Source organism: Anser cygnoides, chromosome 16 (genome assembly GCF_040182565.1).
Source record: "Anser cygnoides isolate HZ-2024a breed goose chromosome 16, Taihu_goose_T2T_genome, whole genome shotgun sequence".
Lineage (NCBI taxonomy): Eukaryota > Metazoa > Chordata > Aves > Anseriformes > Anatidae > Anser > Anser cygnoides.
The window spans coordinates 11248411-11272511 of record NC_089888.1 but is presented as its reverse complement, the minus strand read 5'-3'; the positions used below and the strand labels follow the sequence as shown (position 1 = coordinate 11272511).

The window sequence follows — 24101 nt, the reverse complement described above, 5'->3', positions numbered from 1 at the left end:
AGCCCATGTAAGGTCATAGAAGGCTATGCCAGCATTGCTTCTGTCCATTTGTAGGAGCCTCTGAAAGAAGCTCCCCTGCCCAGAGCAACGTGTACCTGCTTGATTACAGAGTAATTAATGAAACACAGCAGGACCCATCTCTGCCCCCTTTCCACCTCTCATAGGCCAGGACAGACCCTGGGTCCTTTCTGCTGCTTCCCAGAGCTGTCAGTCACTCAGGGTCCCTCCCCAGCTGCTCCCCATCCAGCATATAAAGGCAGGGAGCAGGGGGGCAGCATGGTGTGGTGTCTGCTTCTTTGTTGGTGGTTGCCTGCTTACCTTCAACAGGGGAAAAAGGTATTGCTTGCTACGGGAGGGAAAGCTTTTGGTTGGAAAGGCTGTAATTGTTTTGTGGACTCCAGGTTCACGTTTAGGTGTGTCTTACCTGGATTAATCACAGAGTGAAATGGGTCTTAATTAATACATGGTCGCCTGTGATCCTGGCTGAAAGGTTAGGTATGGCCTGTGCTGGTATCGAGTGAAAAGCTAGGTGGGGTTGGGCTGTGCTTTTGGCAGCAGAGCAGGCTTCTGAATGTGTCCTTTTTCTTTTCTTTTCCCCTCTAAATCTGCTGTTATTATCTCCTCTAGTGCAAGAGCTTCTCTAAGCCTTGGTGGGGAGGAAGGAGGTACCAGATCCCTCTCCTAAGCATAGTGCTTACTATCAATATGATCTCTCTAACGGAGATCCAGAGTGGGGAAAGACTTCCCTTATATATGGGTAATGAGGGCAATGTGAAACCTAAATGTTAACTGGCTTTGGAAGTTCCACAGACCCTTTTCCCCTATAAGGGGAGGGGACTGTGAGAAGTATCTCAATTTTTCAGGCAGGGTCTTCTGTGAAGCTATTTTTATTTGTAGTTGGATTGCAGTGGCAGGCATCCTGTAAGCAGGAGTGCACATTAAAAGTATACCGAAACCTTGTATTCCCTGTTACCTGATACTTGATTCTTTCCCTGTTTCTCACTGGCTGAGTACTACAGGTTCACAACTTACTTGACACTTACTACTGTACAATATATGTACAACTTCATTTGACCAACTGTTAATTTCTCCTCTTCCTTTTTTTTTCCTTCTTCTCTCATGACTAGAGGGCCTGTGATTTTTGGTTTTACTGATTTTTGCACTGCTTGTCCTGTTTTTCTTGGTTATCTTCCATGTTTTGGGACAGTGTGACCTTCCCCTTGTCTTCCTAACATACTCCCCACTGCTATGCTACTGTCGTGCCTGCACAATCGCTTCTGAACATGCAAGGTTAGTGGAATTTTCCACTGCAAAAACACCTTCTATTGCAAAAACACAACTTTGTTTCTGTGAGACCCATTCTGGGGTGTGTCCTTAATGGACACTAAAAAAAGTCTCCTAATTATGTCAGGAAGAAACATCCCTCAGGAAGGGGAGCTCCTCTGGAGGCTCACTAGTGGTTTGGTCAAATTTCTCCTAAACCATGGTACTACTTGCATTGCAGCTGCGATGGCCTCTGCTATGCCTGATAAAGAGGAAGCTGCGAAGAGCTCCCCAGAGATGAAGGAAGAGGAGCAACAGGTAGGTGCCCTGTGTGAGATGAAATGGGTGGTAGCTCTGGGGTGCAGGTATGAGCAGGTGGCCCCGCTGTGGCTGAGGCTCTGCCTGTGCAGAGGAAGGAACATCTCTGCTCAGTCTGTGCCTTACCGCCCCTCTGGAAATAGGGGTGGCAGCACAGCCCCAGGTAAGCCTGAGGGCCCTTGGGATAACCTCTTAGGCGAAGTGAAATGGCCTGGTCCTTGGCTAGGAGAGAGGTTCATCTCATACTGTAGCCGAGAGCCTGGCTTGCCACTGGCAATGCTCCTGTGGAAAGGTTCCCATGTTCCAGCAGCCCAGGAACCTCCTGCGCTTGCCTTGTTCCCCAAGACCATCTTCATGCTCGTTGCAGAGCAGTGTAAAGCCTGTTCGTGTACAACCAACCTGATCCTGTTTGGTTGAAGCTTTCTCTGGGGTGCTGGCTTGTTAAATAGCTCTACAGAATGAACTAGGACTGGATGTGTCCAGAAGCACTGAGGTTGTCTGCAGACTCAGAAGTCCCTTGGGTAGTGTTGCACTGGAGGAAAACCTTTCCAGGATGGACTAGCTTTAAGTGTCAGTGCTCCACTGTTGTTTTCAAGCTTGCCTGTGGACTTTAAAGCAAGTGTCTAAGCAAGGCTTGTCTTGCTTTCCTTAGGCCAGGTGACTTGAACAGGCAAGTAGAAATTCTGGTGCAACACTGCATAGTTGCATGCTCAGTGTCATGTTTGCAAGCTTCATGACTACTTTCCCCTTTTAGGATGCAGTAAATCAGATGGCTAGCCTGACCTTTGTCAGCTCTGCCTGTGACATGGTTTCTACAGCTTATGCCTCCACTAAGGAGAGCCACCCCTACATCAGATCTGTGTGTGATGCAGCAGAGAAAGGAGTGAAGAGCATGACTGAAGCCACAGCCAGCTGTGTGCAGCCACTTCTGACTACGCTGGAGCCTCAAGGTAACTCCCTGTGGAAAGGGAGGTCCGTACCTGGCTCCTTCCAGCCCTGAGTGGAGCCCTAGGGTGTGGGAATGCACCTCTCCTTCTCCATACTAAAAGGACAACTCCAGACTTATTTATAAGGTCAGAAAGCTGAGTCTTACTCCAAGTAATGTGATAGAGGGATGTTCTCCTGAAAGATGAGGATTGACTTTGGCTACTCTAAAATTGATCTTGCCAGGTCCAAAGTCTTGTATATCAGTAGCTCATAGCTTGATTCTTGCAACTTTGCAGAGGCTGAAGGAAAAGGCCTCTTTTTTTTTTACCATGGCCCTTAAAGAATGTGGCTCTGTCTCCTGTGAAGAAGCTCTGGACTCTTACAGGGAGAGGGGCTCTTCCTAATGACAAGTATCTGACAGAAGTCTGTGACTGGCCTGGGTTCACTTTAAGTCCAGAGTGGGTATCCCTATCCTGTTGGTTACTACTTGATCCTGGATCCTTGGCATACTGGGGTTTGGGCCATTTTTTTTCCTTTATAGAAAATAAGGACTACACAACTTTATTCAAGAGCTCAAGGACCTATAGGAGGGAAATCCATGTAGGTGGCTATGTGCATGCAAGTAAAAGTTGGCTGCTATCAAAGTGAATAGATCTATGCGGAGACCGAAAGAAGCTGCTCTACAAATTCAGCTTACAGCAGAGCATGCCTGGCCTGGTGGCCTGGATGGAGACTTTGGTCCAGGCTCCTTGCAGAGCACTGTCCTCTGAAAGATAGGACTTGTGGGATAAAATAGCAGGAAAAACAAGCTTTAACACTATTTTTCTTTTAAACAGTTGCTGCAGCAAATGAGTATGCCTCCAAAGGTTTGGATAAACTAGGGGAAAAGGTCCCACTCCTTCAAAAGCCAGTGGACCAGGTGAGACTTACAGGCTGTGCTATCCCAGGCTGGTCATTGCAGGCTTTCTAACCTTGGGAATGATGTAGCTTCCCAGAAGGAATGAAATACCCCTTAGGTGCACAGTACAAGCTCCTATGGGAGCACATAACGAGCAGACACTGTGCAGAGTCCTTCTAGTGCAGCTCACCCTAAACCAACCCTTACCTGACATAAATCTTTTGCAGGTTATCTCTGAAACAAAAGAGCTGGTGTCATCCACAGTGGCAGAGGCAAAGGACGCTGTGAGCAGCAGAGTGACAGAGGTGATAGATGCAACTAAGGGTGCTCTTCACAGTGGTGTGGAAGCTGCCAGATCTGCAGTAACCAGCAGTGTGGGGATGGTCATAGACTCCAGAGTGGGCCAGATGGCTGTGAGCAGAGCAGAGGCTATGCTGGGGAGAACAGAAGAAGACAACTCTCTCCCTATTGGAAATGAGGAATTAGGTCAGGAAACAACATATGTGACTATCTGTAATGGGATCATCAGATGGGGGGTGGTCAGCCCCATTCCTTTGGAATGTGGCTAGTGGAAGGTGCCATGCTGGAGGTTTCCTGACTCCTAGTCCGAGGTCTCCTGACACTTCTCTCTGCTTGGTAAGAACCTTTGATCAGCTGCTTACAGTTATTGTCTCTTTTCTCAGCCAAAATGGCAGCATCTGAGGAGGGTGCAGGTATAATGTCTGTGGAGCAGCAGCAGGAGAAGAGGAGGTACTTTGTGCGGTTGGGGTCTCTCTCTGATGAACTTCGCCAGTTTGCCTACCTGCACTCTTCAGATAAAATGAAGCGGATCTGGCAGGGCATGCAGGAGGCTCTTGCACAGCTTCACTCCATCATTGAACTGGTAGGCAGAGCCTGGCCTCCCTGTTGGAGGGCAGGAGGTGACCAAAAGATTGTCTTGGTTTCATCTTCATTGCTGTGATAAAATCCTGTGATTACTAGCTGATGTGTCCTGACACCAACTTTTTTCCCCCCTGGCACAGATTGAGGTGTTTAAGCAAGGCTTTAATAAAAAGCTTCAGGAAGCACAGGAGAAACTGTGCCAGATGTGGCTGGACTGGACTAGAAAGTTTCCTAAAGACAGCAGATATGCCAGCTCTGTAGAGCCAGAGGTATCTCCCTGGGGGAGAGCAACGGGATGCCCAGAGCCCTTTTACTTTTCTTTAACATACTCCTGATCTTGTCCTTTCTGCCTCTTCCCAGGAGATGGAGTCTCTGGCCCTGCTGATGGCAAGCAGCATCACACAGCAGCTGCAAATCACCTGTTGTAAAATCATGTCTGCAATCCGAGGCCTTCCCTTGAGCCTTCAGGATAAGGTGAAACAATCCCTTAATACCGTAGAAGAGCTTCATGCTTCTTTCTCAGCAGCAAATTCCTTCCAGGACTTGTCCAGCAGTGTCTTGGCCCAGAGCCGGGGGAAGCTGGCTGTGATCCAGGAGTACATGGAGGAGCTGCTGGACTACCTGAAGGACAACAGGCCTCTGTCCTGGCTGGTGGGACCCTTCTCTCCTCGGGAGGAGGAGGAAACTCTGCAGGAGGCGGTCTTGCAGGAGGAAGCAGAGACAGAAGGAGCAGGGGCTTGTGAGGCTTCTGCCACCTCCCTGTAAAGGGTAAGGCCCTGAGCACAGGCCTGACTTTGATAGCTTTACCCTACTTCCCACCTGAAGGTGGAGCTGTCACATTGAATAATCATTGGGTCAATAAATCTTCAGGGGGGTAGTGGAGGTTAGCAGGATTGCTCCTTGGTGCTTGTGGCCGAGCATTGGCTGAAAATCGAGACCTGAAGGTCTCCAGTGCTCCCACCTCCCTAGCAAGCTTTCTAAGGTATGTCCTTCCATGGTGTATCCACGTGATGCCTGTACTCATGCAATAGCTGCTGTTGGTCTTAATCTTTCAACACAGTATGCAATGTAAAGAACTCTTCCTAGCAGTTTCATGTATATGACTAAGCATAACTGTTTAAAATAAAACTACTGCATGCAAAAATGCTTACTCTCTCATCTCTTCTGGAGAGGTGCTGTGAGTACTGCTTGTCAGATGTGATCTACACTCTTCGCACCTTCAAGAGCAATATTACTGCTTAGCTGGAAAAAACAGGTGGATCTGGATTCTGAAAACTCGCTTTAACACCTCTAAGTAGTGGTGTTGAGGCTTATGGGGGAACTACAGCTTGGGGAATTAAGAGTAGGTACCAATCTTTCTAATCATTGTTTCTAGATGACATAAGTATGGGCTAGGCTTGTGCCATTTGGGAATGCAAGAAATGGTGAGCCATCCTTGGTACAACAAGGATTACAGCTGATAGGCTTGGAAGTACCAAGCTGCAATTTCATCTGACTCCTGAGCTTGGAGGCCCGTGTGTGCCCTCCTGGCCCTTCTCCCATGCTGGGAGAAACTGTAGGAAGCTGTTAGAATCCTGACACTTCTTGTCATTTGGCCTCCTAGGTGTAATCTTCCTACTGCAGTTGTCTCCTGCTATCTGGTGGGGACTTCACAGTCTGTGGTAGGATAATGGGTTGCAGGAATGGCTGCCTGGATGAGATACAGACACAGGGAAGGCAAGTCCTTGGGGGTAAGTGGCAAACTTACGGGTGCTGGTCCTGTCAGTACTGACCTCTCCTGGCCAGGAGGTACTGCAGGTGAGCTAGGGGCTCTTCAGCCACCATGTCTGATTCTCTTCCAAAGAGGTCGAACAGCCTGCTGCTTTCAGGCTTGCTGGACAGTACTGACAGTACTCCTAATAATAGCTCCTCTTGGAGGTTGGAAGCAGGGACTAGGGAGAGGGATCTCTTGTGGCAGAACAGCTATGGTCTTCTACTCTTTTTCTCCCAAGTAGAGATAGCTATTGCTGCAACCACTGTGTGGTGGCTTAGTGCTGTACTGTGGTGGGACCATGTGGTCCCTGAGTTCTGGCTTCTGTTATTCCACTGATGCAATGTGAAACCCTGATGCAGCACAGCTTCAGGTCTAGATTCACTGAGACACCATTGGACAGCTCTCTGGCCTGCACTCCTTAAATAGCAACTGGCTTGTCCTGGAGGCAGAACAATAAGTCAGCCTGAGTTGCAAGGCTGAGCTATTGTTGAGACCTGAAATGAATTGCAGGTGTCATCTCTCCACTGCATGCTCTCTGATTACTGCTGACTGATTTCTCTTTGGCAAAGAACTTGAGGAGAGGTAAATTCAGTCTCTGTGATGTAAGTACAGCTGAACCTGTAGGGAGGGAAGTGGGGCACTTATTGGAAGAAGCATTAGAGCTAGTCCTGCTGCTTGGTGGGAAATACGCTGTATGTTCTGTTCTTCTACAGCAAAGCTGCACAGAGCTACCTAGAGGTGCTAAACTTAACCTATCTAAAGCAAATAGCTGGACACTCTTGTATTCCACACTGACTTACCAGTGCAGCAGATCAGATCTATATTAATTTAGTGCTTAGCCTAGCAAATCATACATGTTCTGCTTATGGATCACTGTGGCGTATACTTGCTTATTGCTTAAACCCAATTCCTGTAGTCACTATTGACTGCTCTTACCTTGGGAGCCTGGTGTACAGTGGGAGAAGGCAAATCAGTCATAAGTTCTCAGGAGAAGTTGTTTCCAGGTGTTTTTGTTCATAAGGGGAAGTTATGGGCTACTAAACCGCACTGGAGGTAGACTGACTGTATGAGTGTGGGTCTCTTACATCAGTGACCATCCTCTCTGTGCTAAGTAGAGCAACTTGTTCAGGTGCTTCCAGAAAAACATCCCTCAAGGATGTATCGAATCTTCAACAGTTGGTATATTTAAGGGTTTAAAAAAAATCCACCTGTGACTCTTTTTTCCCAAGGATCTGTTCTTCTAGTTTTTCCTAGCTTGAAGTTGCTCTGAAAGGTGGGAATTCCTCTGGCTGTGTTTTGAGGGTTCATGACTGCTGTGTATCACTCCTTACCTCTGGCTGCTGTTTCTCACTTGGCCTTTACTTACGGCACCTTGGAGTTACCAGATACCACCGGAGGTAATGTAAAAAACTGCAGGTGTCAGATTCATTGCACAGTTGTACCTCAGGATCTGTCCAAGTAATACAGGTGCTATAGGGTAGGGCTTTCCAAAGTACCTGTGTTCCTAAGACCTTTTTGAGACAACCTTATGAGGACAGAACAGAAATAACCTTCCCCACCTTCTTGGGTGCTGTGCATCCAGGCTGTAACTTAAAGGAGTACTGACTTGTGCTATCCTGTGGTCCGGTCCCCTTGGCAGCTGGGGACTCTGATGCTGCACATGGCCGGGGTATCCCTGGTTCCCTGTGCTGGAGCTGCTGGGGGGCAGCCCAATACCGGTAAGGTTTTTGTGGCCCTTCTACTCTACTGCTATAGACCCCACGGTCTGCAATAGGCTAAACCAGCCTTCTTGTGGCAACTCCAAGCTCAGCTTGGGAAGAAGTGTCTGAGTGGAAGCCTCTGCATGTATTTTGTTTGCATGTGTTTTGTTTCTTATTTAATCTCTAAAGATTCAGGGAACCATCTATCTTTTAGACCAAGCAAGAAGGACAAAACCCTCACCAAGACTAGCTGTGGCCAGGAATAGTTTGATTTCCATCTCCCTAGCTCTTCTGGTGTTGTCTATGCTGCAGAGACAGGAGGATAAAGTTGGAAAGAAACTGGGAATGAGAAATGGATGGGCTTTTTGCAAATGGCTGAAGTGTAAACTTCTCTGATCTCTGGGAGCGCACTCTATTTGTTCTCTATTTTTATCCAGACCTGTTTGTTTGTCTGTCCATGCTTATTTCACTTTGGATAAGTGTTAGTAATCTGACAATCCTAAACAAACACCTTGGCTGGAAAGATGTGCTTTGAGATGTCTTTTCTGGCTTTCAGTAGCTCTTGGAAATGTTGTAGTGCTTCTTAATTCTGCTAATCAAATTCTGATAATCATAGCCCAAGTAATTATACCTTACCCTCCTCTACTGCTGTTCCTGCCTGCTTAGGCTGTGGCCACATGTGATAGCTCAGTTGCAGGCTAATTTGAATTTTAAATGCAATCACAGGGGCACTTGCTCCTTGTTTCCCCTCTTGCTAGATGCCACCTCACCTCTCCCTGCCATTTTCCTTAACACTTTATTAATTATTTAATTCTCCACTCATACTCATGTACCTCTTTTTATTCAGTCCCTGCTGTTCATTGTTCAAATGCCTGGCTTATAGGTCACGGAGTGTGCTGGCACTGGCTGAAGGCTACCTCGGGCAATATTCCAAAAAGCTGTCATCTTCCACAAGTTGAGTTAGGAGGCATTAGCCAATGTGTTACTGTGACCTCTAACTGGCAAGGGTAACTGCTTAAGGAGGGTTTCCCAAGCAGCTTTGTCAAGAAGGCACTAGATTGGGAAACTGAAATTCTTAGCAAGTGCTGAAAGATGAAAGCTCTTTTGCTGTTCACAAGGAGTCTAATTTCTCTTTAATTTTCATATTTCTTGATATATTTGTATATTGTCAAGTCTTAAAAAAAAAAATCTAGTTACTGTGCGCTGTAAAATAGTGTTATGTTTAAAAAAAAAAATTGTGATCACCCTGAAGGGCTGTGATCACCCTGAAGGGCTGCTTGGGTAGCTGGGGCCCTGATTAGGTGTGAGCTGAATTCTATTTTTATGTGACCTATAAGGTCTCTGCTTGGAGAAGTTTAATACTCTCAGTGCTTATTGGCATTAATCTACAATGGAAACCAGAGGAAGCTTCTGCTCTCAGTGCTGGGAAATGAGGATGCTGCGACTGGCCAGTGTGGGAGCAGAGTCAGGTTGTGGGGCCTACTCCAGTCTTCCCACATCACACAGAAGCAGGCAGGAGCTGCATTTTGTGGGTTGGCACTTGGCCCCGTGCTTGCCTCTTGTAACCTCTTGTCCTCCCTTGCTCCTATTATTACCTCGACTTGTGTCAGAGGAGGAAACCAAAGGCTTCAGAGCATGGGAGAGGAAAACCTGAAGGGAGTTCCCTGTGCTCTCACTTGGATCCTGCCCTGCTGGGCAGGATGAAATGCTCAGGTGAGACCAGGGTGGGTATAGAAACAGCTGGGAAAGGGCTTTGCTCTAGAAGGACAGAAGTAACACTTCTTAGGAGCAGCATTTTGCAGTCACCTGGGCTCTAAACTGGATGCTTTTTCTCCTGAAATCTTTGCAGGCATCAGCACTCAGCTCTTCCCACTTCCAGAGGCTCCTGTCAGGGACCTCTTCTGGCAAGTCCTGGCAAGGTTTTGAGCTGGACAGCTCTGCTTTCCTCCATACCCTAAGGATGGCAGGAACGGGAAAGGGGGTCAATAAATCTGCTTCAAATTGCCTTACAAACCAAGCGTGAACTTGTGACAATTCCAATACTGCCTTTGCGCGGCTTGTTAAAACCCCTGATGCCTCCAGGAGCGACATGCGTCTGACCTGATCGATAGCCCAGCTGCCCTTTACTGCTGCAAACCAGGCAAAGCACCTCCTGTGAATACAGAGCACTGCCAGCAAATAATTGCCCTTGTTGTGGTGCTTTCTGGACACTGGCGCCTGCCCCTATGGTAATGAAAATCCATTTGTAGAAGGAGTTAGTTCACAGTATTGACTTCCAAGGCTCCCTCTGATTCTCATATTTATTTAGATTCAACTTGAGCTGCTCCAGCAGTCAACTTAGAGGGGAGGTGATCCGGAGGATAATTAACAAGCTGAATGCTGACACAGTTGGATTTTATGCCATCCTCAGTACTGATACTTTCTTTTTGTCTGTTTGTGTTAAGCTTGCTTTGTAAACTGATGGCGCTTGGTACAGGCCAGTGCATTCCTTCCCATCTCTCCCCGTATGCTCCCATGGGCATTTCTGCAAGTCTTACCTGCCTTTTTGTTGCAGATTCCTTCAAATGATTGCTCTTACCCAACTCTGCAGCTCCTGAGGAGGGCAAGGGATTTCGGCATACAGGACCAAACTGAGTTTGTTGCTCCAAAATAGTGTTTCATCGATGAGCTGGGTGCCCTGGGAGGGCTGAGGATAGAGTTGGGGCTGCAGAAATACTTCTAGAGTTTAGCAAATTTGCAGATCAAGATCAGTAAGCTCAGTAAGGGCCCTTACAGCTGCTTGTGGGTCCTGTTGCTCTGGTAGGGCTGGCTGCATGGGGATGGGATCTGCAGCAGGCAGGGCTAGTGTCTGCTGTGGCTCGCTCAGCTTGTGTGCTTGTTCTGCCTCCCTGGGAGGGAGGACACAGGGCTTGTTGGAGGTGATAATTTGGGAAACCTAAGTGAGGGCATGAAATGGTGTGGAGGGGTTTGAGGCTAAGGCTGGGAGGAGGTAGAATGGGAAAATGAGAGGGATGAGAGAGCTGGAGGGCAGGGGAGAGGCTGGGTGTAAAATAGTGAATCAGGATTAATAGTGGTAATCCAATGTGTGTGGGGAAGGAGGGATAGACTGAGCATCTCAACGTTTGGAGCAGAAAAGTAGGAGTGCTTTATGGGGGGATTTGGTTTGGGCAGGATTTGGGCAAGGTAGAGACCAATGGTGAACAAAGGAGGAAACAGACGGCAGGGAGCTGGAGGTGCAGGCTGGGGACGGGTGTGGGTGTTGTGGAAGAAGGCAAGCAAGTCTAGGAAATGAGCGTGGGAAAGGGTTTGTGATGAACATACAGGGAACGTCCTGCTCTGTGGGAGGCACTTGAGATATTCAGTGCATGTAACCACTCATACATGAACCATCCTGCAAGGAGCTGTCCTCGCATACCATGGTTTTGCAGGAGCTGTTTTTCCCTAGGAGGAAGAACGTCCTGAGCTCTCCCACTGAGGAAACAACCAGCTGCATGCACCTTGTGGTGGTCCTTCCCACGGTGGAGAAATCAAATTATTCAGCCTTGTGCAAGCTGTGCTCGCTAAAACAGCTCTCTGGTTGTGGAGGAACATCTGGCTGGCCCATTTGCAGGCAACTCTCACCCAGGGAGCGCATGCTGCCTCCCTGCTACACCTCTCCCACAGGACGGTTATCGCAGCTGCAAGCTGAAGGTCACTTTAAATGTCATCATCATTTAGCTGCCTTGATGGGGTAATTACAGCTGCAAATGTAAGGTTTACCAAACAAATTATAAGCCAAGTGCAGTGTTTACCCTGTAAGAAACTGATTGAAAACACCTGCCATTTTGTGGAATAGAGGAAAGTGATTTTAATATTTTTTAGATATTTTTGTTCCTAATGTCTACTGTTGCACAAGTCTCACTCCCTCATTGATCCTTGGCAAGTGGGGGCATGACATGCAGCCTGTGCTGTGGATGTTGGTTCTCCGCTGGATCCCTGAATCCTCACCATCAGGTTGAGCAATGAGCAGAGGAGGGCAAATGAGCTGCAGCAGCAGCAGCCTCCAGGAAGGCTTTCACACTTCTTTTTCACTCTTATGTTGCCAGTCTCAGACTTTCAAGGGTTTTCCTTATCCTGGTTCTGATTTACAGCCAAGACAAGGGAGTCTTGACTGCAGATAGGAAGCTTTATTGCATTTCTACATCTCAGGTTTAAAAGTTGTGGAATGAAACAGCACAAAAGAAAGAGAGAGCCCTTGCACACAGTGTGTGTTGCTTTCAAGCCTGTTGGTTCTGCAGATCCTGGCTGAGGGTTTTCCAGCCTTCCTGTTGTCAGTAGTGCTGGGAAGAGCTTGGCTCAGAAGAGAGACTGCAGCAAACCCTACTGAATAAAGGGCAAAGGACAGAGGTCCCATGAGCGTGCTTTCATTTCCTTCTGGTTCAACTGGCCATTTCTATTTTCTGTTAAGAATCCCATTCACCAGAGTACCTATATGGAAAAAAAAATCAGAGCAGAGAAAGCAAACTCTAAGATATGATTTTTTTTTTGTTGATTGTCCTGGTTTTAGCTAGGATAGAGTTAATTTTCCTCGTAGTAGCTGGTAGGGTGCTATGTTTTGGATTTAGGATGAGAAGAGTATTGATAACACACTGATGTTTCAGTTGTTGCAGAGCAGTGCTTACACTAAGCCAAGGACTTTTCAGCTTCTCGCTCTGTCCTGCCAGCGAGCAGGCTGGGGGTGCAGCAGGAGCTGGGAGGGGACAGACCCAGGACAGCTGACCCCAACTGGCCAAAGGGGTATTCCATGCCATGTGGCATCATGCTAAACAATATGTAGGGGTGGCTAGCGGGGGTGGGGGGGGTCGGCTGCTCAGGGATAGACTGGGCATCGGTCAGCGGGTGGTGAGCAATTGTATTGTGCATCACTTGTTTTGTACACGTTATTATTATTATTAATTATTATTATTATTTTATTTTATTTTCTGTCCTAATAAACTGTCTCTATCTCAACCCACAGGCTTCAGTTTCTCGTTTCTCTCCCCCATCCCAGAGATGGAGCGGGGAGGGTGAGCGAATGGCTGTGCGGTGTTTAGCTGCCGTCCGGGTTAAACCACAACGTTGATTGATTGCAAAATCAACATGCCTTGCAACTTCCTATGAGGTATAGCACCAGGGAAAAGCCCACGGTTTGGCCAGCTCCTGAACACCAGCCTGGGAAAAATCCACACGACCTGTTTGTATGCTATAACTACCACAGTGCCGCATGGATGGTTCTTTTCAGAAGTTGCCACCAATAAGCGTTTTGTCCTTTGGCCCAAACCCTTAGATTTGCATCTTATAATGTCTTCCTCAGAAGGCGGTGGAGCTGAACGACCTTTGCTCTTGGGCACTGGCCCCTGTAGTGGCTGCGGTGCTGGGAAGAAGGAGAGTAAGTTAATGTGCAAAATACTGATTATTTAACCCTGTTGCTTATTTGAAGCTTTGCCTTGCTGTCAGGCTGTGTTGTATTTAAGGTAAGCTGTTTTTATATCATAGTGAGGGTGTTAAAGGTTTGCTGCTTTTAGGTGCAGGAAACAGTGGGGTCTGATTCGTTCCTGTAATGGCTTCCCTTCTCCTGCGCTCCCCCAAAGCTTCAGCAAAACACGGCCCCATGCCAATGCCAGCATCCCCGTGCAGTTTGAGTGCTGCTTTGCAGGTAATGGACGCACAATCTGGAAACCTGAGAGTGGCTAAAGCTCCCCTGATGCTTCTTATGAGCCCGCTGCTCCCCTTTGAAATTCTGTTTCATTGTCTCTGGGGGAGCATCAGGGCTCTGAACGCTCAGTTACAGTTGTTAACATCAAAATCTAGAAAACAATAAAGGAAATGTTGCCTGATCAGCTGCTTTTGCTGGGAAAACACCAAAACAAAACACCTGTGTTTCCAGTGCTGCAGCTACATCTCTGCTGCAGCATCATCTCTGCCTCCTGTGAGATGGGCTGGGGAAACCCAGCACAAAGCCGGCTCAGCTCAGCAGAGTCCTCACCTGCAGAGCATACAAGCAGAGATGTTGCTTCCAGCTGCACCTTCTCATGTTCATTGCTACTGGTGGATGAGGGATGCAGCATTAGGAAAACCGCCATGCTGGGCTTTCTGGCCCCCATCGGGTCTCATTTGCCTTTGCATGCTGTGTCCCTGTGCCCTGTTCTCCTGCGGCTGGGGCGCTGCTGGTGGCTGGACTTCCCGGCCATGCACTGGGAAGATGCCTGTGGTATTGAACGATGAGTGTGGATGGCCTGCAGCACAAAGGCACCAGTCTGGTAGTGACCATTGCAGTTTTGTTCTGTATGAAATCAGGGCCTGCGGACCCGATGATCTGTGGAGGTCCCTTCCAACCCCTACAACTCTGTGGTTCTGTGACCCGTTTTAATTCTCGTCTTGAATTTTTTTATATCTGTTTGCCTTTTATGTGCGGTTTATGTGCCCTGGGACAGGGGAGAGAGGTCAGATGTTGGTGTGGCGAAGGGAAGCCACCACGTTTAAGGCTGTCCCCAAATCTGGATGCTGGTACCTGCCTCATCCTCCAGCTCCAGGCCACTGCCTGGGTGCTTGCTCTGAGAGTCAGCGCTAACAGCAGCAAGGTGCTGGGCTGTGGGTACGTCTGCACGACCTCATCCTACCAAAAATGACGTGATGGCTGATATCTCAGCTAAAGCAGTCCCACCTCCATTTTCGCATGTGCTGGATTTTGGATGGGCTATCCCCTTACTGCAGACACGCCGGCAACTGGAAGGGTTGTGAGGTTTTGCTGCAAAGCCTGATGGTGTTCTCAGTGACACCAGCTTGGTGACTGAGCTCTCTGTCCCTCCTGGAAAGGAGCATGGCCACTGAATCTGACAGAGCCCACAGCTCTTTTCACCTGGTGCAAACTCCCCTCTCACAGGTGCCGCTCCAGGGTGCCCTGAAGTGAAGTTTGATTTTAATCTTTTTATTTTGTAATTTATTTTTTTCTTTCCCACCCACGTATAAAAAGGCCCTGACAATTCCTGCTGTTGGTTAATCTCTAATGCATTGTCTGAACACAGCGGCAGCATCAACACCTGAAATGGCATTCTCCAGTGTGATTGGCAAGGCGTTGAAGGATGAGCGGAGTGTAGCAACCTGAGGGTTCCCAGAGGATCTCCAAGCACTGGTGTTTAGGCCAAAGTGTTGGAAGCCCTGACTGGAGTCAAACAAATGGGAATCTGGAGGGAGGGGGCAGGAAATTTGGTGAAATGGGGTATGCAACCGTTCTGTGGATCTGCCTTGTTTCTGAGTGCAATGTGCTACTGGAGCAGTGGCAAATGAGTAGCCAGGGCTTATTGTCATCTTCAGTGACTTCCACTGGGGTTTCCAAGCCCATTGCTTTCAAATACCAGAGCCCTGCTGCCCACTGTATCAAAGACACACACACAGTACAGAAACTGTTGGTGTCGCCTCACTGCAACAGCTCAGTGTGGAGGGAAACCAGAAAGGTGCTTTCACTTTTCTTTGTTTTTCTCTCTTTTTTTTTTCTTTTGTCCTTCCTCTGTTTGGATGTTTTGGGAAGGGAGGGAGGGGAGATACCTGAGTGAGGAAATGAAACCACTGATTTTGGATGACTTCTGGCCTTGCAGGGACACTGATTGCTGCAATTTCTCGGTGATTTCAGGAGGCACTATGCAGCTGTTACGGGAAATCTCTGAGTTTGTTTCTTCACCCTGATTAGGGGTTTAGCTCCAGCAGCTCACTGGCAGGCAATGGCTGGGATGAGCTGGCTTGTGTTAAGAGCTCAGAGCTCCTCATAGATGGAGGAAAATGCAAATGGTGGAGTGGGGCTGGGCTGTTCCTCTTCTCTGGGGGACGCTGGGAGCTGGGACAGGCTGGTGTGCATGTGGGTGTACATACACGTGTGTGCATGGTGCAAGCGTTGTGTCCACCTTTTTCCTCGTTCTTCTTATTTTGTGTACAATACACTTCTCACAATGTTGTTCTTGGCAGTAGGTGCCCTAACTGGTGTCCTTTGGTCCTCCTTGGGACCGCAGCATCCATCCACACCCACAGCACTGCAGGGAGGTGGAGGAGTTTAGTCTTTCCTCTGGTAATCCGCCTTAATGCAGCCATGTCTCTCGTAGCTTCTTTCCTTGCGAAACTCTTACGCTGACATCCAGAGGTCAGTATAAGAAAAGAGTTCTCCTAACAGTTTCATTTTTCCATCCCCTTTTCTCTGAAATGTGTGAAGAATGCTGCAGGAAACGCATCTGGGTAGAGCAGTCACAAGCTGTGCTTCTCTTTGCTCTTTCTCATTCGATTGCAGACCGGTTGATTCTGGAGGTTGCTCTGTTGGAAGCAGGAATGAAATCCCCAGGCTCTATCTCTGCTCGACCTGGATCAGAGGCTCCTTTTCTACTCAGGTGCTCACCGCAGTGTCATCTGTGGTAGGAAATTCAAGGGGATCCCACAGGGCTGCGAGCATCTTGAATGATACATCTTGAGCAAGCACAAATGTCAAGGCACATGCACTCAAGGAGGTGATCTGAGACAGCCAGCATGGCTTCACCAAGGGCAAATCGTGCCTGACCTTTCTGGCTTTCTACAATTGAGTGAGTGCATCAGTTGACAGAGGAAAACCAACCGATGTCATCTACCTGGACTTCTGCAAGGCCTTTGACATAGTCCCACATGACATCCTGGTCTCCAAATTGGAGAGAGGTGGGTTTGATGGGTGGGCCATTCAGCGGATAAGGAATTGGCTTGAAGGTCGCACCCAGAGAGTGGTGCTCAATGGCTCTGTGTCCAGGTGGAGGCTGGTGACAAGTGGTGTCCCTCAGGGGTCTGTCCTGGGACAAGTGCTGTTTAATATCTTCATCAATGACACAGACAGTGGGGTCGAGTGCACCCTCAGCAAGCTTGCAGATGGCACCAAGCTGAGTGGTGCAGTCGATACACCAGAAGGAAGGGATGCCACCCAGAGGGTCCTGCACAGGCTGGAGAAGTGGGTGCACGTGAACCTAAAGAGGTTCAACAAGTCTAAATGCAAGGTGCTGCACCTGGGCTGGGGCAATCCCAGATGTGAGCACAGAGTGGGAGAAGAACTCACTGAGAGCAGCCCTGCAGAGAAGGACTTGCAGGTTCTGGTGGATGAAAAGCTCAACATGAGCCAGCAGTGTGCACCTGCAGCCCAGAAGGGCAACTGCGTCCTGGGCTGCAGCAGCAGGGGGGTGGGCAGCAGGGGAGGGAGGGGATCGTGCCCCTCTGCTCTGCCCTCCTGAGGCCCCACCTGGAGCCCTGCGTCCAGCTCTGGGCCCCCAGCACCAGGAGGATGTGGGGCTGTTAGAGCAGTCCTGCCTGCTCCCTGCAACCCAGTAAGTGCAGCTCCCACTGACCTAGAGAGGTGCTGAATAGCATGAACACCAAGAACAAAGTGATAGTCCCTACTGCTTTTGCTTTTCCTAAGGTCATTTTGGTGTTCTGAATAGCTTTCCGTTATCCTATAACTCATCGGTGAGAGATTTGTTGGCATGTGTGAGTAGATTTTAGTGTTTCTTTGAAAATCTACAGTAGCAATTTGGTGCATAGTGAATAACCAGAACCTGCAGTATGCTGGACCCCACCAGCTGTAATTTGGTATGGGTAATCACTTATGCTGCTGCTTCTCTCTGCTAGCTGTGAAAGCGCTGTGAATTTAGAGTAGGAATCAATTAAACAGCAAATAGGTTTTTTTTTTGTCAAAATCAATTAAGTCCTTCTCCCAGCCAGTGCAGTGGTCTCCCTGGAATTTCATATTCTGCTTGGCTACCATTTCTTCGGCAGCTTTTGCTGGATAATGTTGATATTTTATGGCTTGATTTAAATCATATGGATCAATGCATATGCATACCTTATTTAGATTTTCAATTACAACCATATATTTAGTCTAAATGAATTATCCAGGTTATAGTTTCAGCTACACAGAGAATTTTTCATAATACCCAATTCAATTTTTACTTTCTCTGTAAGCATAAACGATTTCTTTGGAGCCTGGGATCATTACAGTTGTTTTGCCCTTCTTGCTGCAATATTAGTCTTCCAAATAGGTCAGACCAGAAGTTTTCAAATGTCTTCAACCTGTGGATCCTGCTTCTGCTTTGGATTGAGAGGCAGGTGCTTTGTGTGTGTCAGCGGTGTGAATTGCACTGCGGTGTGGATGAAGGTCATTTTCTAAGTCACTTCTTATGGACTTTCTGGATTGCTGGCAGCCTCCTCGTGCTTACGCTCCCACCCACAGCTCTCAGAGCACGGGTGGCAACCACTGCCCAGCACTTGTGCTCTTGCAGACCTCTTGCACCTGGATTAAAAGAAGGTAATTCTTTCTGCTGACTATTATGAATCAGGCTAACCTGAATCCATGTGCATCTCTGAACCCCAAAATGCACTTGACAATTGGGCCCTTGGTTTCTAGGCCGCTGCTGAAAGCAGAACCTTGGCTCCTGAATCATCAAAGTGATTTTTGGTGGTTTTCCACAGATGATAATATCCTCAGTCAGTGTTTGGGAGAATGGAACAATCCTGAATTTTGAGCCAAGCTGGGGTTTGACTATAAATCAGAAAATATAAGCCTAAAATGTTTTTATTTATTTGGGTCTATGCTTTAATTCTCAACAGTAGTTTTAGAGAGTTTTCTTCTATAGTTTGTGGTGTGTTCCAGCTCAGCTCTACTTGCTGTCAAGGAGCAGATTATTGTGCCTACAAAGATGTTTCTCCTTGTGCTTATCAAATACATCCGAATTCACACTGATACCTGTGTAAAATACCTCTGAACGTTAAAACATCTTTCTAGAGTACTTCTGAGATTTTTTGATGAACATCTGCCAGTTTTTGACTTTGTACCTGCAATCTGTGGGTGAGACAGAAATAAATCCATCAGCCACTTGTCATCTATTTAATTCTTAAAAATAATTGATTACTGGAGGTAAATGGCATGTTCCCCATTGTCATCCAGCGAACCAATGTGTGCAGACCTGACCTTGCCAGCAGTGAAAATACTGTTGCAGAAATGGGAAATTTCACTTGTATTTTATTGTGTTAGAAATTACGAGGTGCTAAGAGAGCCAGAATAATAAAATAGCTATCTCGGATTTGCTTTTACTCCAGGGTTCCAATTTAGATAAATTAAATCTGAAAAGGGGGTAATTGCTAAAATGCTGTGAATGATTGATTCATTTTTGCATGTGACAGCCAAACAAACAAAAAAATGTTAAGTTGTTGGACTTCAGAGAACTGAAGCAATACTACACTCTCCATCTTCCACAAAATGCAAGTGCAAAGTGCGTGGCATTGCACGTGGTTTGATGCAGTTTCCCTTTTCATGATGAAAATGAAGGCCTGGTTTAGAAGCTACCATCTGAATTTTCTCTTTACTTGAGGAGTTTTAAAGGATCAGTCATCTGCCCAAGAAAGTGCTCTGACCACTGCCAGTCCAAGGAGAAATCCTGTGTGGTAAACCTCAGTTTTCAGCACTGTGAAGCTTTCTATAAACAATTAAATGTTCCCTGAAGTAAAACAACTTACCAAGCGACTGCTCCTGCCTCCAGGCTAATGAGCCTTTCCCAAGGTTTTACTCTTGCATTTAATCTAAAAAATCCTTGCAGCCAAGAAAAATGCCAGCGGCAAGGAGTGAGGGGCCCTCAGCCCCAGCAGAACCCATCTGGAAGCAGACACAGGAGGCAAAATCAAATTTATTCTCTTCCATGTTCCCATGCCAGGGATGTGAAGTGTTTCATGTGTCACAGGGCTCTTCTAATCGCCCTGTCCCAGAAGGTTTCAGCCCACCCAGTCTTGTCAGGGTTATTGTGCTGCCCAGATTTCCAGAGCCGCACAGAGCATGTGCTGGTTAAGAAGCACTGCAGTCTTTCTCCAGTGAAATTTAATTCCTTAAGCGAGGGGAGAAAGATGCAAAGTGCTCACTGCTACACTGCTGTGGAGCAGGTTGTTGGGGAGGTGCAGAGTGTGGCCTGGAGCCCTCCAGGGCAGGAGGGAAGTGGGCCTGGGCTTCCTGCATCTCCGGTGAGCAACCCCAGACTCTGAGGTCCTGGGTAAAAGGATGGTTTCTTACCCTATGCTGTGAGTTAGCCTTTCTACCTTTCTACGTTATTTTTCCTCTGGCAGTTTTTCTGTAAGTTGTGGGGCAAGGCAGCTCACCTTTTGGGGACTAATTTGTTATTAACCAGGGGAATGAGACAAGTGCACAGATTATTCCTCACCACGTGAGTTACTCTGTTATTGCTACCAGTTCCGTCCCCTGAATTCTCACATGCCAGTGATTGAGAGTGGTATTCAGACTCATGCCTGCATATCATACGACTTTCCCTTTATCACTTGAATGCTGCTAAGATCCGTTTTCAGAGCTCTGCCATCTGTTAATTTAATAATTGCCTGATGTTGTAATACACACATGCTTTAATTGAGCAATTTCCTGGTTCCCATCACAGAATCTATTTAATCTGTCAATATTTCTCTATAATGCCTATTTTTTCAGGTCCTTTTTTTTTTTTTTTTTTTTAAAAGTGGCATAATTACAATAACTTCAGTGAAGTCTGGTACTTCATTAGACAGGCTTCTGTGGTGCTTCATGGTAAATATTGTAAAATCCTCAGGTAACTTTAAAACAAATTTGAAACTTTTTAAATATTAAGGGAGTACATCCTCATTCTTACAAGGTGGTAGGTTTAATGGTGCAATTATCTAGTCTATTTGTTATTATCCAGCTTCCTTAGGCAGCAAAAACTATTCTTCCAATGGTATGAACTGATGCAAAAATAAATTTAGAGGGGTTGGTTTATTTTATGTCTGCTGCAACTTTGATTAAAAAAAGAAAAAAAGACTGTTCCAGAATGCCAGATGCTGGGGACACTAGATGAGGAATGGACTTATCTCAGCGCAATGCCTTTCTTCCTAGTTTATGTGAAGCTGATTTTAGAGTCCGATGAGAAAATAAATAAAAATATGACTCCTTCTTGTTCCTTCCAGACACGCTGAATATATTTATTGTATAGGGAATACATGCCTCAATTTTACTTTAGTGCCTCAGCTTTTGATTTTTAATGAAATCTCTGCCAGCTATAGGTTGCATTGGACAGGAAAGGCCAGCAATAACACTGGCAACCTCATTAAAGCCCCTTGCAGTACGTCATTCCTGTTTCCTTGTGAAGGTTTTGCCTTTGCTTAACTTTGGAGCTTTGCAAAATGATCAAATAAAGTTTCTCGTAAAAGCACCGAGAGCTGTTAATGGACCACTGAGAAGGAGCCATATTTTAGCCATCCGTGAGTGCCTCTGAGCCACAGCTGGTGCTTGGCTGTCCCGATTTTGCTTCCCTCTGTGACGCTCTGGGAGGTGCCTGTGTCCTCCTGAAAACATTCACAGCTCATTATCACCACTGTTGTTACTATCCTTATCACCCCCTGCATTTTACTCCTAAAAGCCTAAGTGCCCATAGCTTTGAATCAACTGCTGGGACTTCCATGGCGTGTTGAGGATTCCGTTAACTTTAGATAGCAAAAAGTTGCAAGCTAAAGCCGTGCTCCTCAGCTCTAGACCCCTTTTAAAGTCCATGGAGAGAAGTAGGCACCCTGTGGCAGTGGGTCATCTTCACCATTTTAGGCATGCAAATAGGATCGAGTGCATCCTCTGGCACCCTCTCATCCCAAGGGCTCATCTTGGTCGAAATGGACTTCTTCCACACTGCTTTGCACCTTCTTATCCTTGCCAGTCATTACGCTGTCTCTCCTTTGGCTGCCCTGCAGGAGGAACATGCATTTTTTTTTTCTTTCTAATTTTCTAGCAGGACTTTGAAGACTTGTTACGGATTGTGCCAGAAGGCTGTGGTGAAAGAGGGAATCAAATGCAGATGTTCTGAGCAAAAGGCAAGTGGGCATTGGGCCATGCTTTCTCTTTAGAGATGCAAGTTCAGGTTTTGTAAAATGCTTTGAAGTCCCCTGGGATGAAAGCTAATGTAAAATGTGACAGTTATTACTATAAACTCTCTCAGCAAACTTGAACTTGCCCAAATGTCTATTCATATGCCTATAAGAAATCAATTCCAAATAATTGCACTATGCCCTTTGTATTAGTGGATTTTCTGCCAGTAATTGACTTTATAGAAAAAGACATCTATCAGTTTAGCAAGGAGTTTACACCCAGCCCACTACTAGGAAAATTACAGGACTCTGTATGTGAAAGCATCTTTAACAGAGTGGTTTAAAATGAAAAGCAACCCTAACAACACTGTAATTATGAGCATCCCCTCAGGCTAATCCAGCTAACAAAATGTTTAATGCTGAATGAGTTTTCATCTAGGATTCAGATGCATCCTGGATGAAACTGAGAAGAAAAGTGAAGATGTGCACATTTGCTTAGGATTAGATTTGTGAAGGCGTGCAGGTGTTTGCCACTCTAGAGCTGGAATACTAGACCATCACCTCCCCCAGTAGGTCTTAGGGGTGCATAAGGAAACATCAACATTTATCTCACTAAAATCCCCGAAGTGCTAAAATTTCTGCCTGCAGACCCACATGTAACTGCTGAAGTCCGTATGACCATGAGCAGTTGAGTTCCTGGGAGGCTTGCAGCCCACCAGATCTGCAGCGCAGGGACTTCAGGACTGACTTTCCTGAAGCTCCACCTTGGTGCTGCTCATGCACTTGCAGGGTGCGTGCGAAGACTCAGGGTCACGTCACTTTCTTGTGTTGTGTCTCTTAGATCCGAACAACTGGGATTCTGAACATACGTAGGCTGAGGAATCATGCTTAATGTCTTCACTAACAGAGAGGAAGAAGCAAGGGACTGGCCTCCCAGCCCATGGCAATGACACGTGGCCATGTGTAGTTAGAGGAGACCTTAGGGACACCCCTGGCCTTCAGACCCGTGTCTGTGCACATTTACTATCCCTCTACTGGCCCACTCAGGATCTTTCCAGAAAGCCCACGGAGCAAACACTTGAGTTTAATCCACTTCCCTTAAACATTTTGAATCAAGCCTTATTGAAACGTGTAGTTCCAGGCACTGTCGGGAGGCTGAAGTTTAAGCCACTAAGTGATCATCCCCAGGGGAAAGCATGCTCCAATTTTATCTGTATCCCTTTGTTTAGCAAACAAGGAAATAGTGAAGTTGTGCTGAACATAAACACACCGAAACCTGAAAAATCAATTTCTTTGGTAGTTAGGAAGAATCTTTCCTGCATTCACAACAAAGCTAAGATTAATTGGAGAACAATGTTTGTTAAGAAGAAGAGAACAAACCTTTTCATGGATCCTATAATAATTAACATTCTGTCTAAGTAAATCAGTAACTAAGCAGCTTAAAAAGGAGGTGTTTGCTCTAGGACCAGCTTAGCACCTGGGACAGGGCAGTGCAAGAGATTGTCCCATTGGCCTTTGGGTGATTTCCATGTCTTACTCCGGAGTACCACGAACACTATTAAGGTTTCTAGCGCTTTTGCATCTTGAGGATTTGCAATAGTACAACCTCAGCCTTTGCTTTTTTCCCCATTCTACAGTCCAGAATAGGGCATATAAAAGTGAGAGTTAGACTGAGGTGTGAGATTTGCTTGTGGATGCCAAATTCTTCAGTTTTCACAAAGATTTCTAATCCAGAGATTCTTCTTTAGGTTCATGACTAGCAGAGATTTAACACAATGAGACAAACATGTTGTCTAAACATTAAAGCTGGCCTTGTTTTTGAACATATTCAAGGCACTTGTACATTTTAACCACACCTGCTCATTCATTTGTACAAGCATACTGAAGGTATCATACACTGAAATTGGAATATGAATAGTGTCAAAATACTGGCAAGCCTCCAGAACCCTGGGGATCTAAAATGAGACAAAAATCTAGAGGAAGTAATAATAAAGGTGAAAAAACTGCTTGCAGTGTTATGTTTATAATTTCATCTCAAGTTTTTGCAAATATATATTATTTGCAAAGTACAGTCTTTGTAAAATCAGACCATCTCAACATTTTCAGGCATTGAAATGGCCCCTCCGAGACCTCACCTGCATCCTTTTCAAATCCTTCCACGTGCTTCTCTCATCAGAAAATACAATTAGGAAAAGCTGCGAGCTTGAAAAGGTGTCGCAATAAAATAAAAAAAAGACCTCAGAAAGGCTTTGGAAGCTTGATAGTAATCAAATCTACTGCAGAAAAGAAAATCAATGTTGCTATCTTTATATATCAACATAAACATTTATTTTTCATTACACCAATGAGAAGGACAAACTGTAATGAATCAAGCGGGATTTCAGGAGTGGAATGAAGACGAAAAGGCCTGGCTTGTCAATGTTCCCCTCTTGTGAAGGATAACCCTGTCTCTCCAAAAATGCTGTAAATCTTTCACCCTAAGCGCCTA

General features: G+C 46.4%; 1 protein-coding gene across 2 annotated transcripts; it reads left to right on the top strand.

Moving 5' to 3' along the window:
• The first annotated feature begins 275 nt into the window (after positions 1-275).
• On the top strand, positions 276-5404 carry LOC106040975 (perilipin-3-like). 2 transcript variants are annotated; one of them, XM_048080735.2, is made up of 8 exons: positions 276-336; positions 1505-1581; positions 2336-2531; positions 3345-3427; positions 3634-3892; positions 4090-4289; positions 4429-4557; positions 4649-5404. In XM_048080735.2, the coding sequence occupies exons 2-8, from the start codon at positions 1510-1512 to the stop codon at positions 5051-5053; spliced, it is 1344 nt and encodes a 447-aa protein (XP_047936692.2). In that variant the 5' UTR covers positions 276-336; positions 1505-1509; the 3' UTR covers positions 5054-5404. The 2 variants fall into 2 exon arrangements, with proteins under 2 accessions (XP_047936692.2, XP_047936691.2); XM_048080734.2 differs by lacking the exon at positions 276-336 and adding an exon at positions 1187-1290.
• Positions 5405-24101: the final 18697 nt, after the last annotated feature.

Coding starts and splice junctions, on each gene's coding strand:
- LOC106040975 (XM_048080734.2), top strand. Junction 1,582..2,335: donor TGAAGGAAGAGGAGCAACAG/GTAGGTGCCCTG, acceptor TTCCCCTTTTAG/GATGCAGTAAATCAGATGGC. Junction 3,893..4,089: donor TATTGGAAATGAGGAATTAG/GTCAGGAAACAA, acceptor CTCTTTTCTCAG/CCAAAATGGCAGCATCTGAG.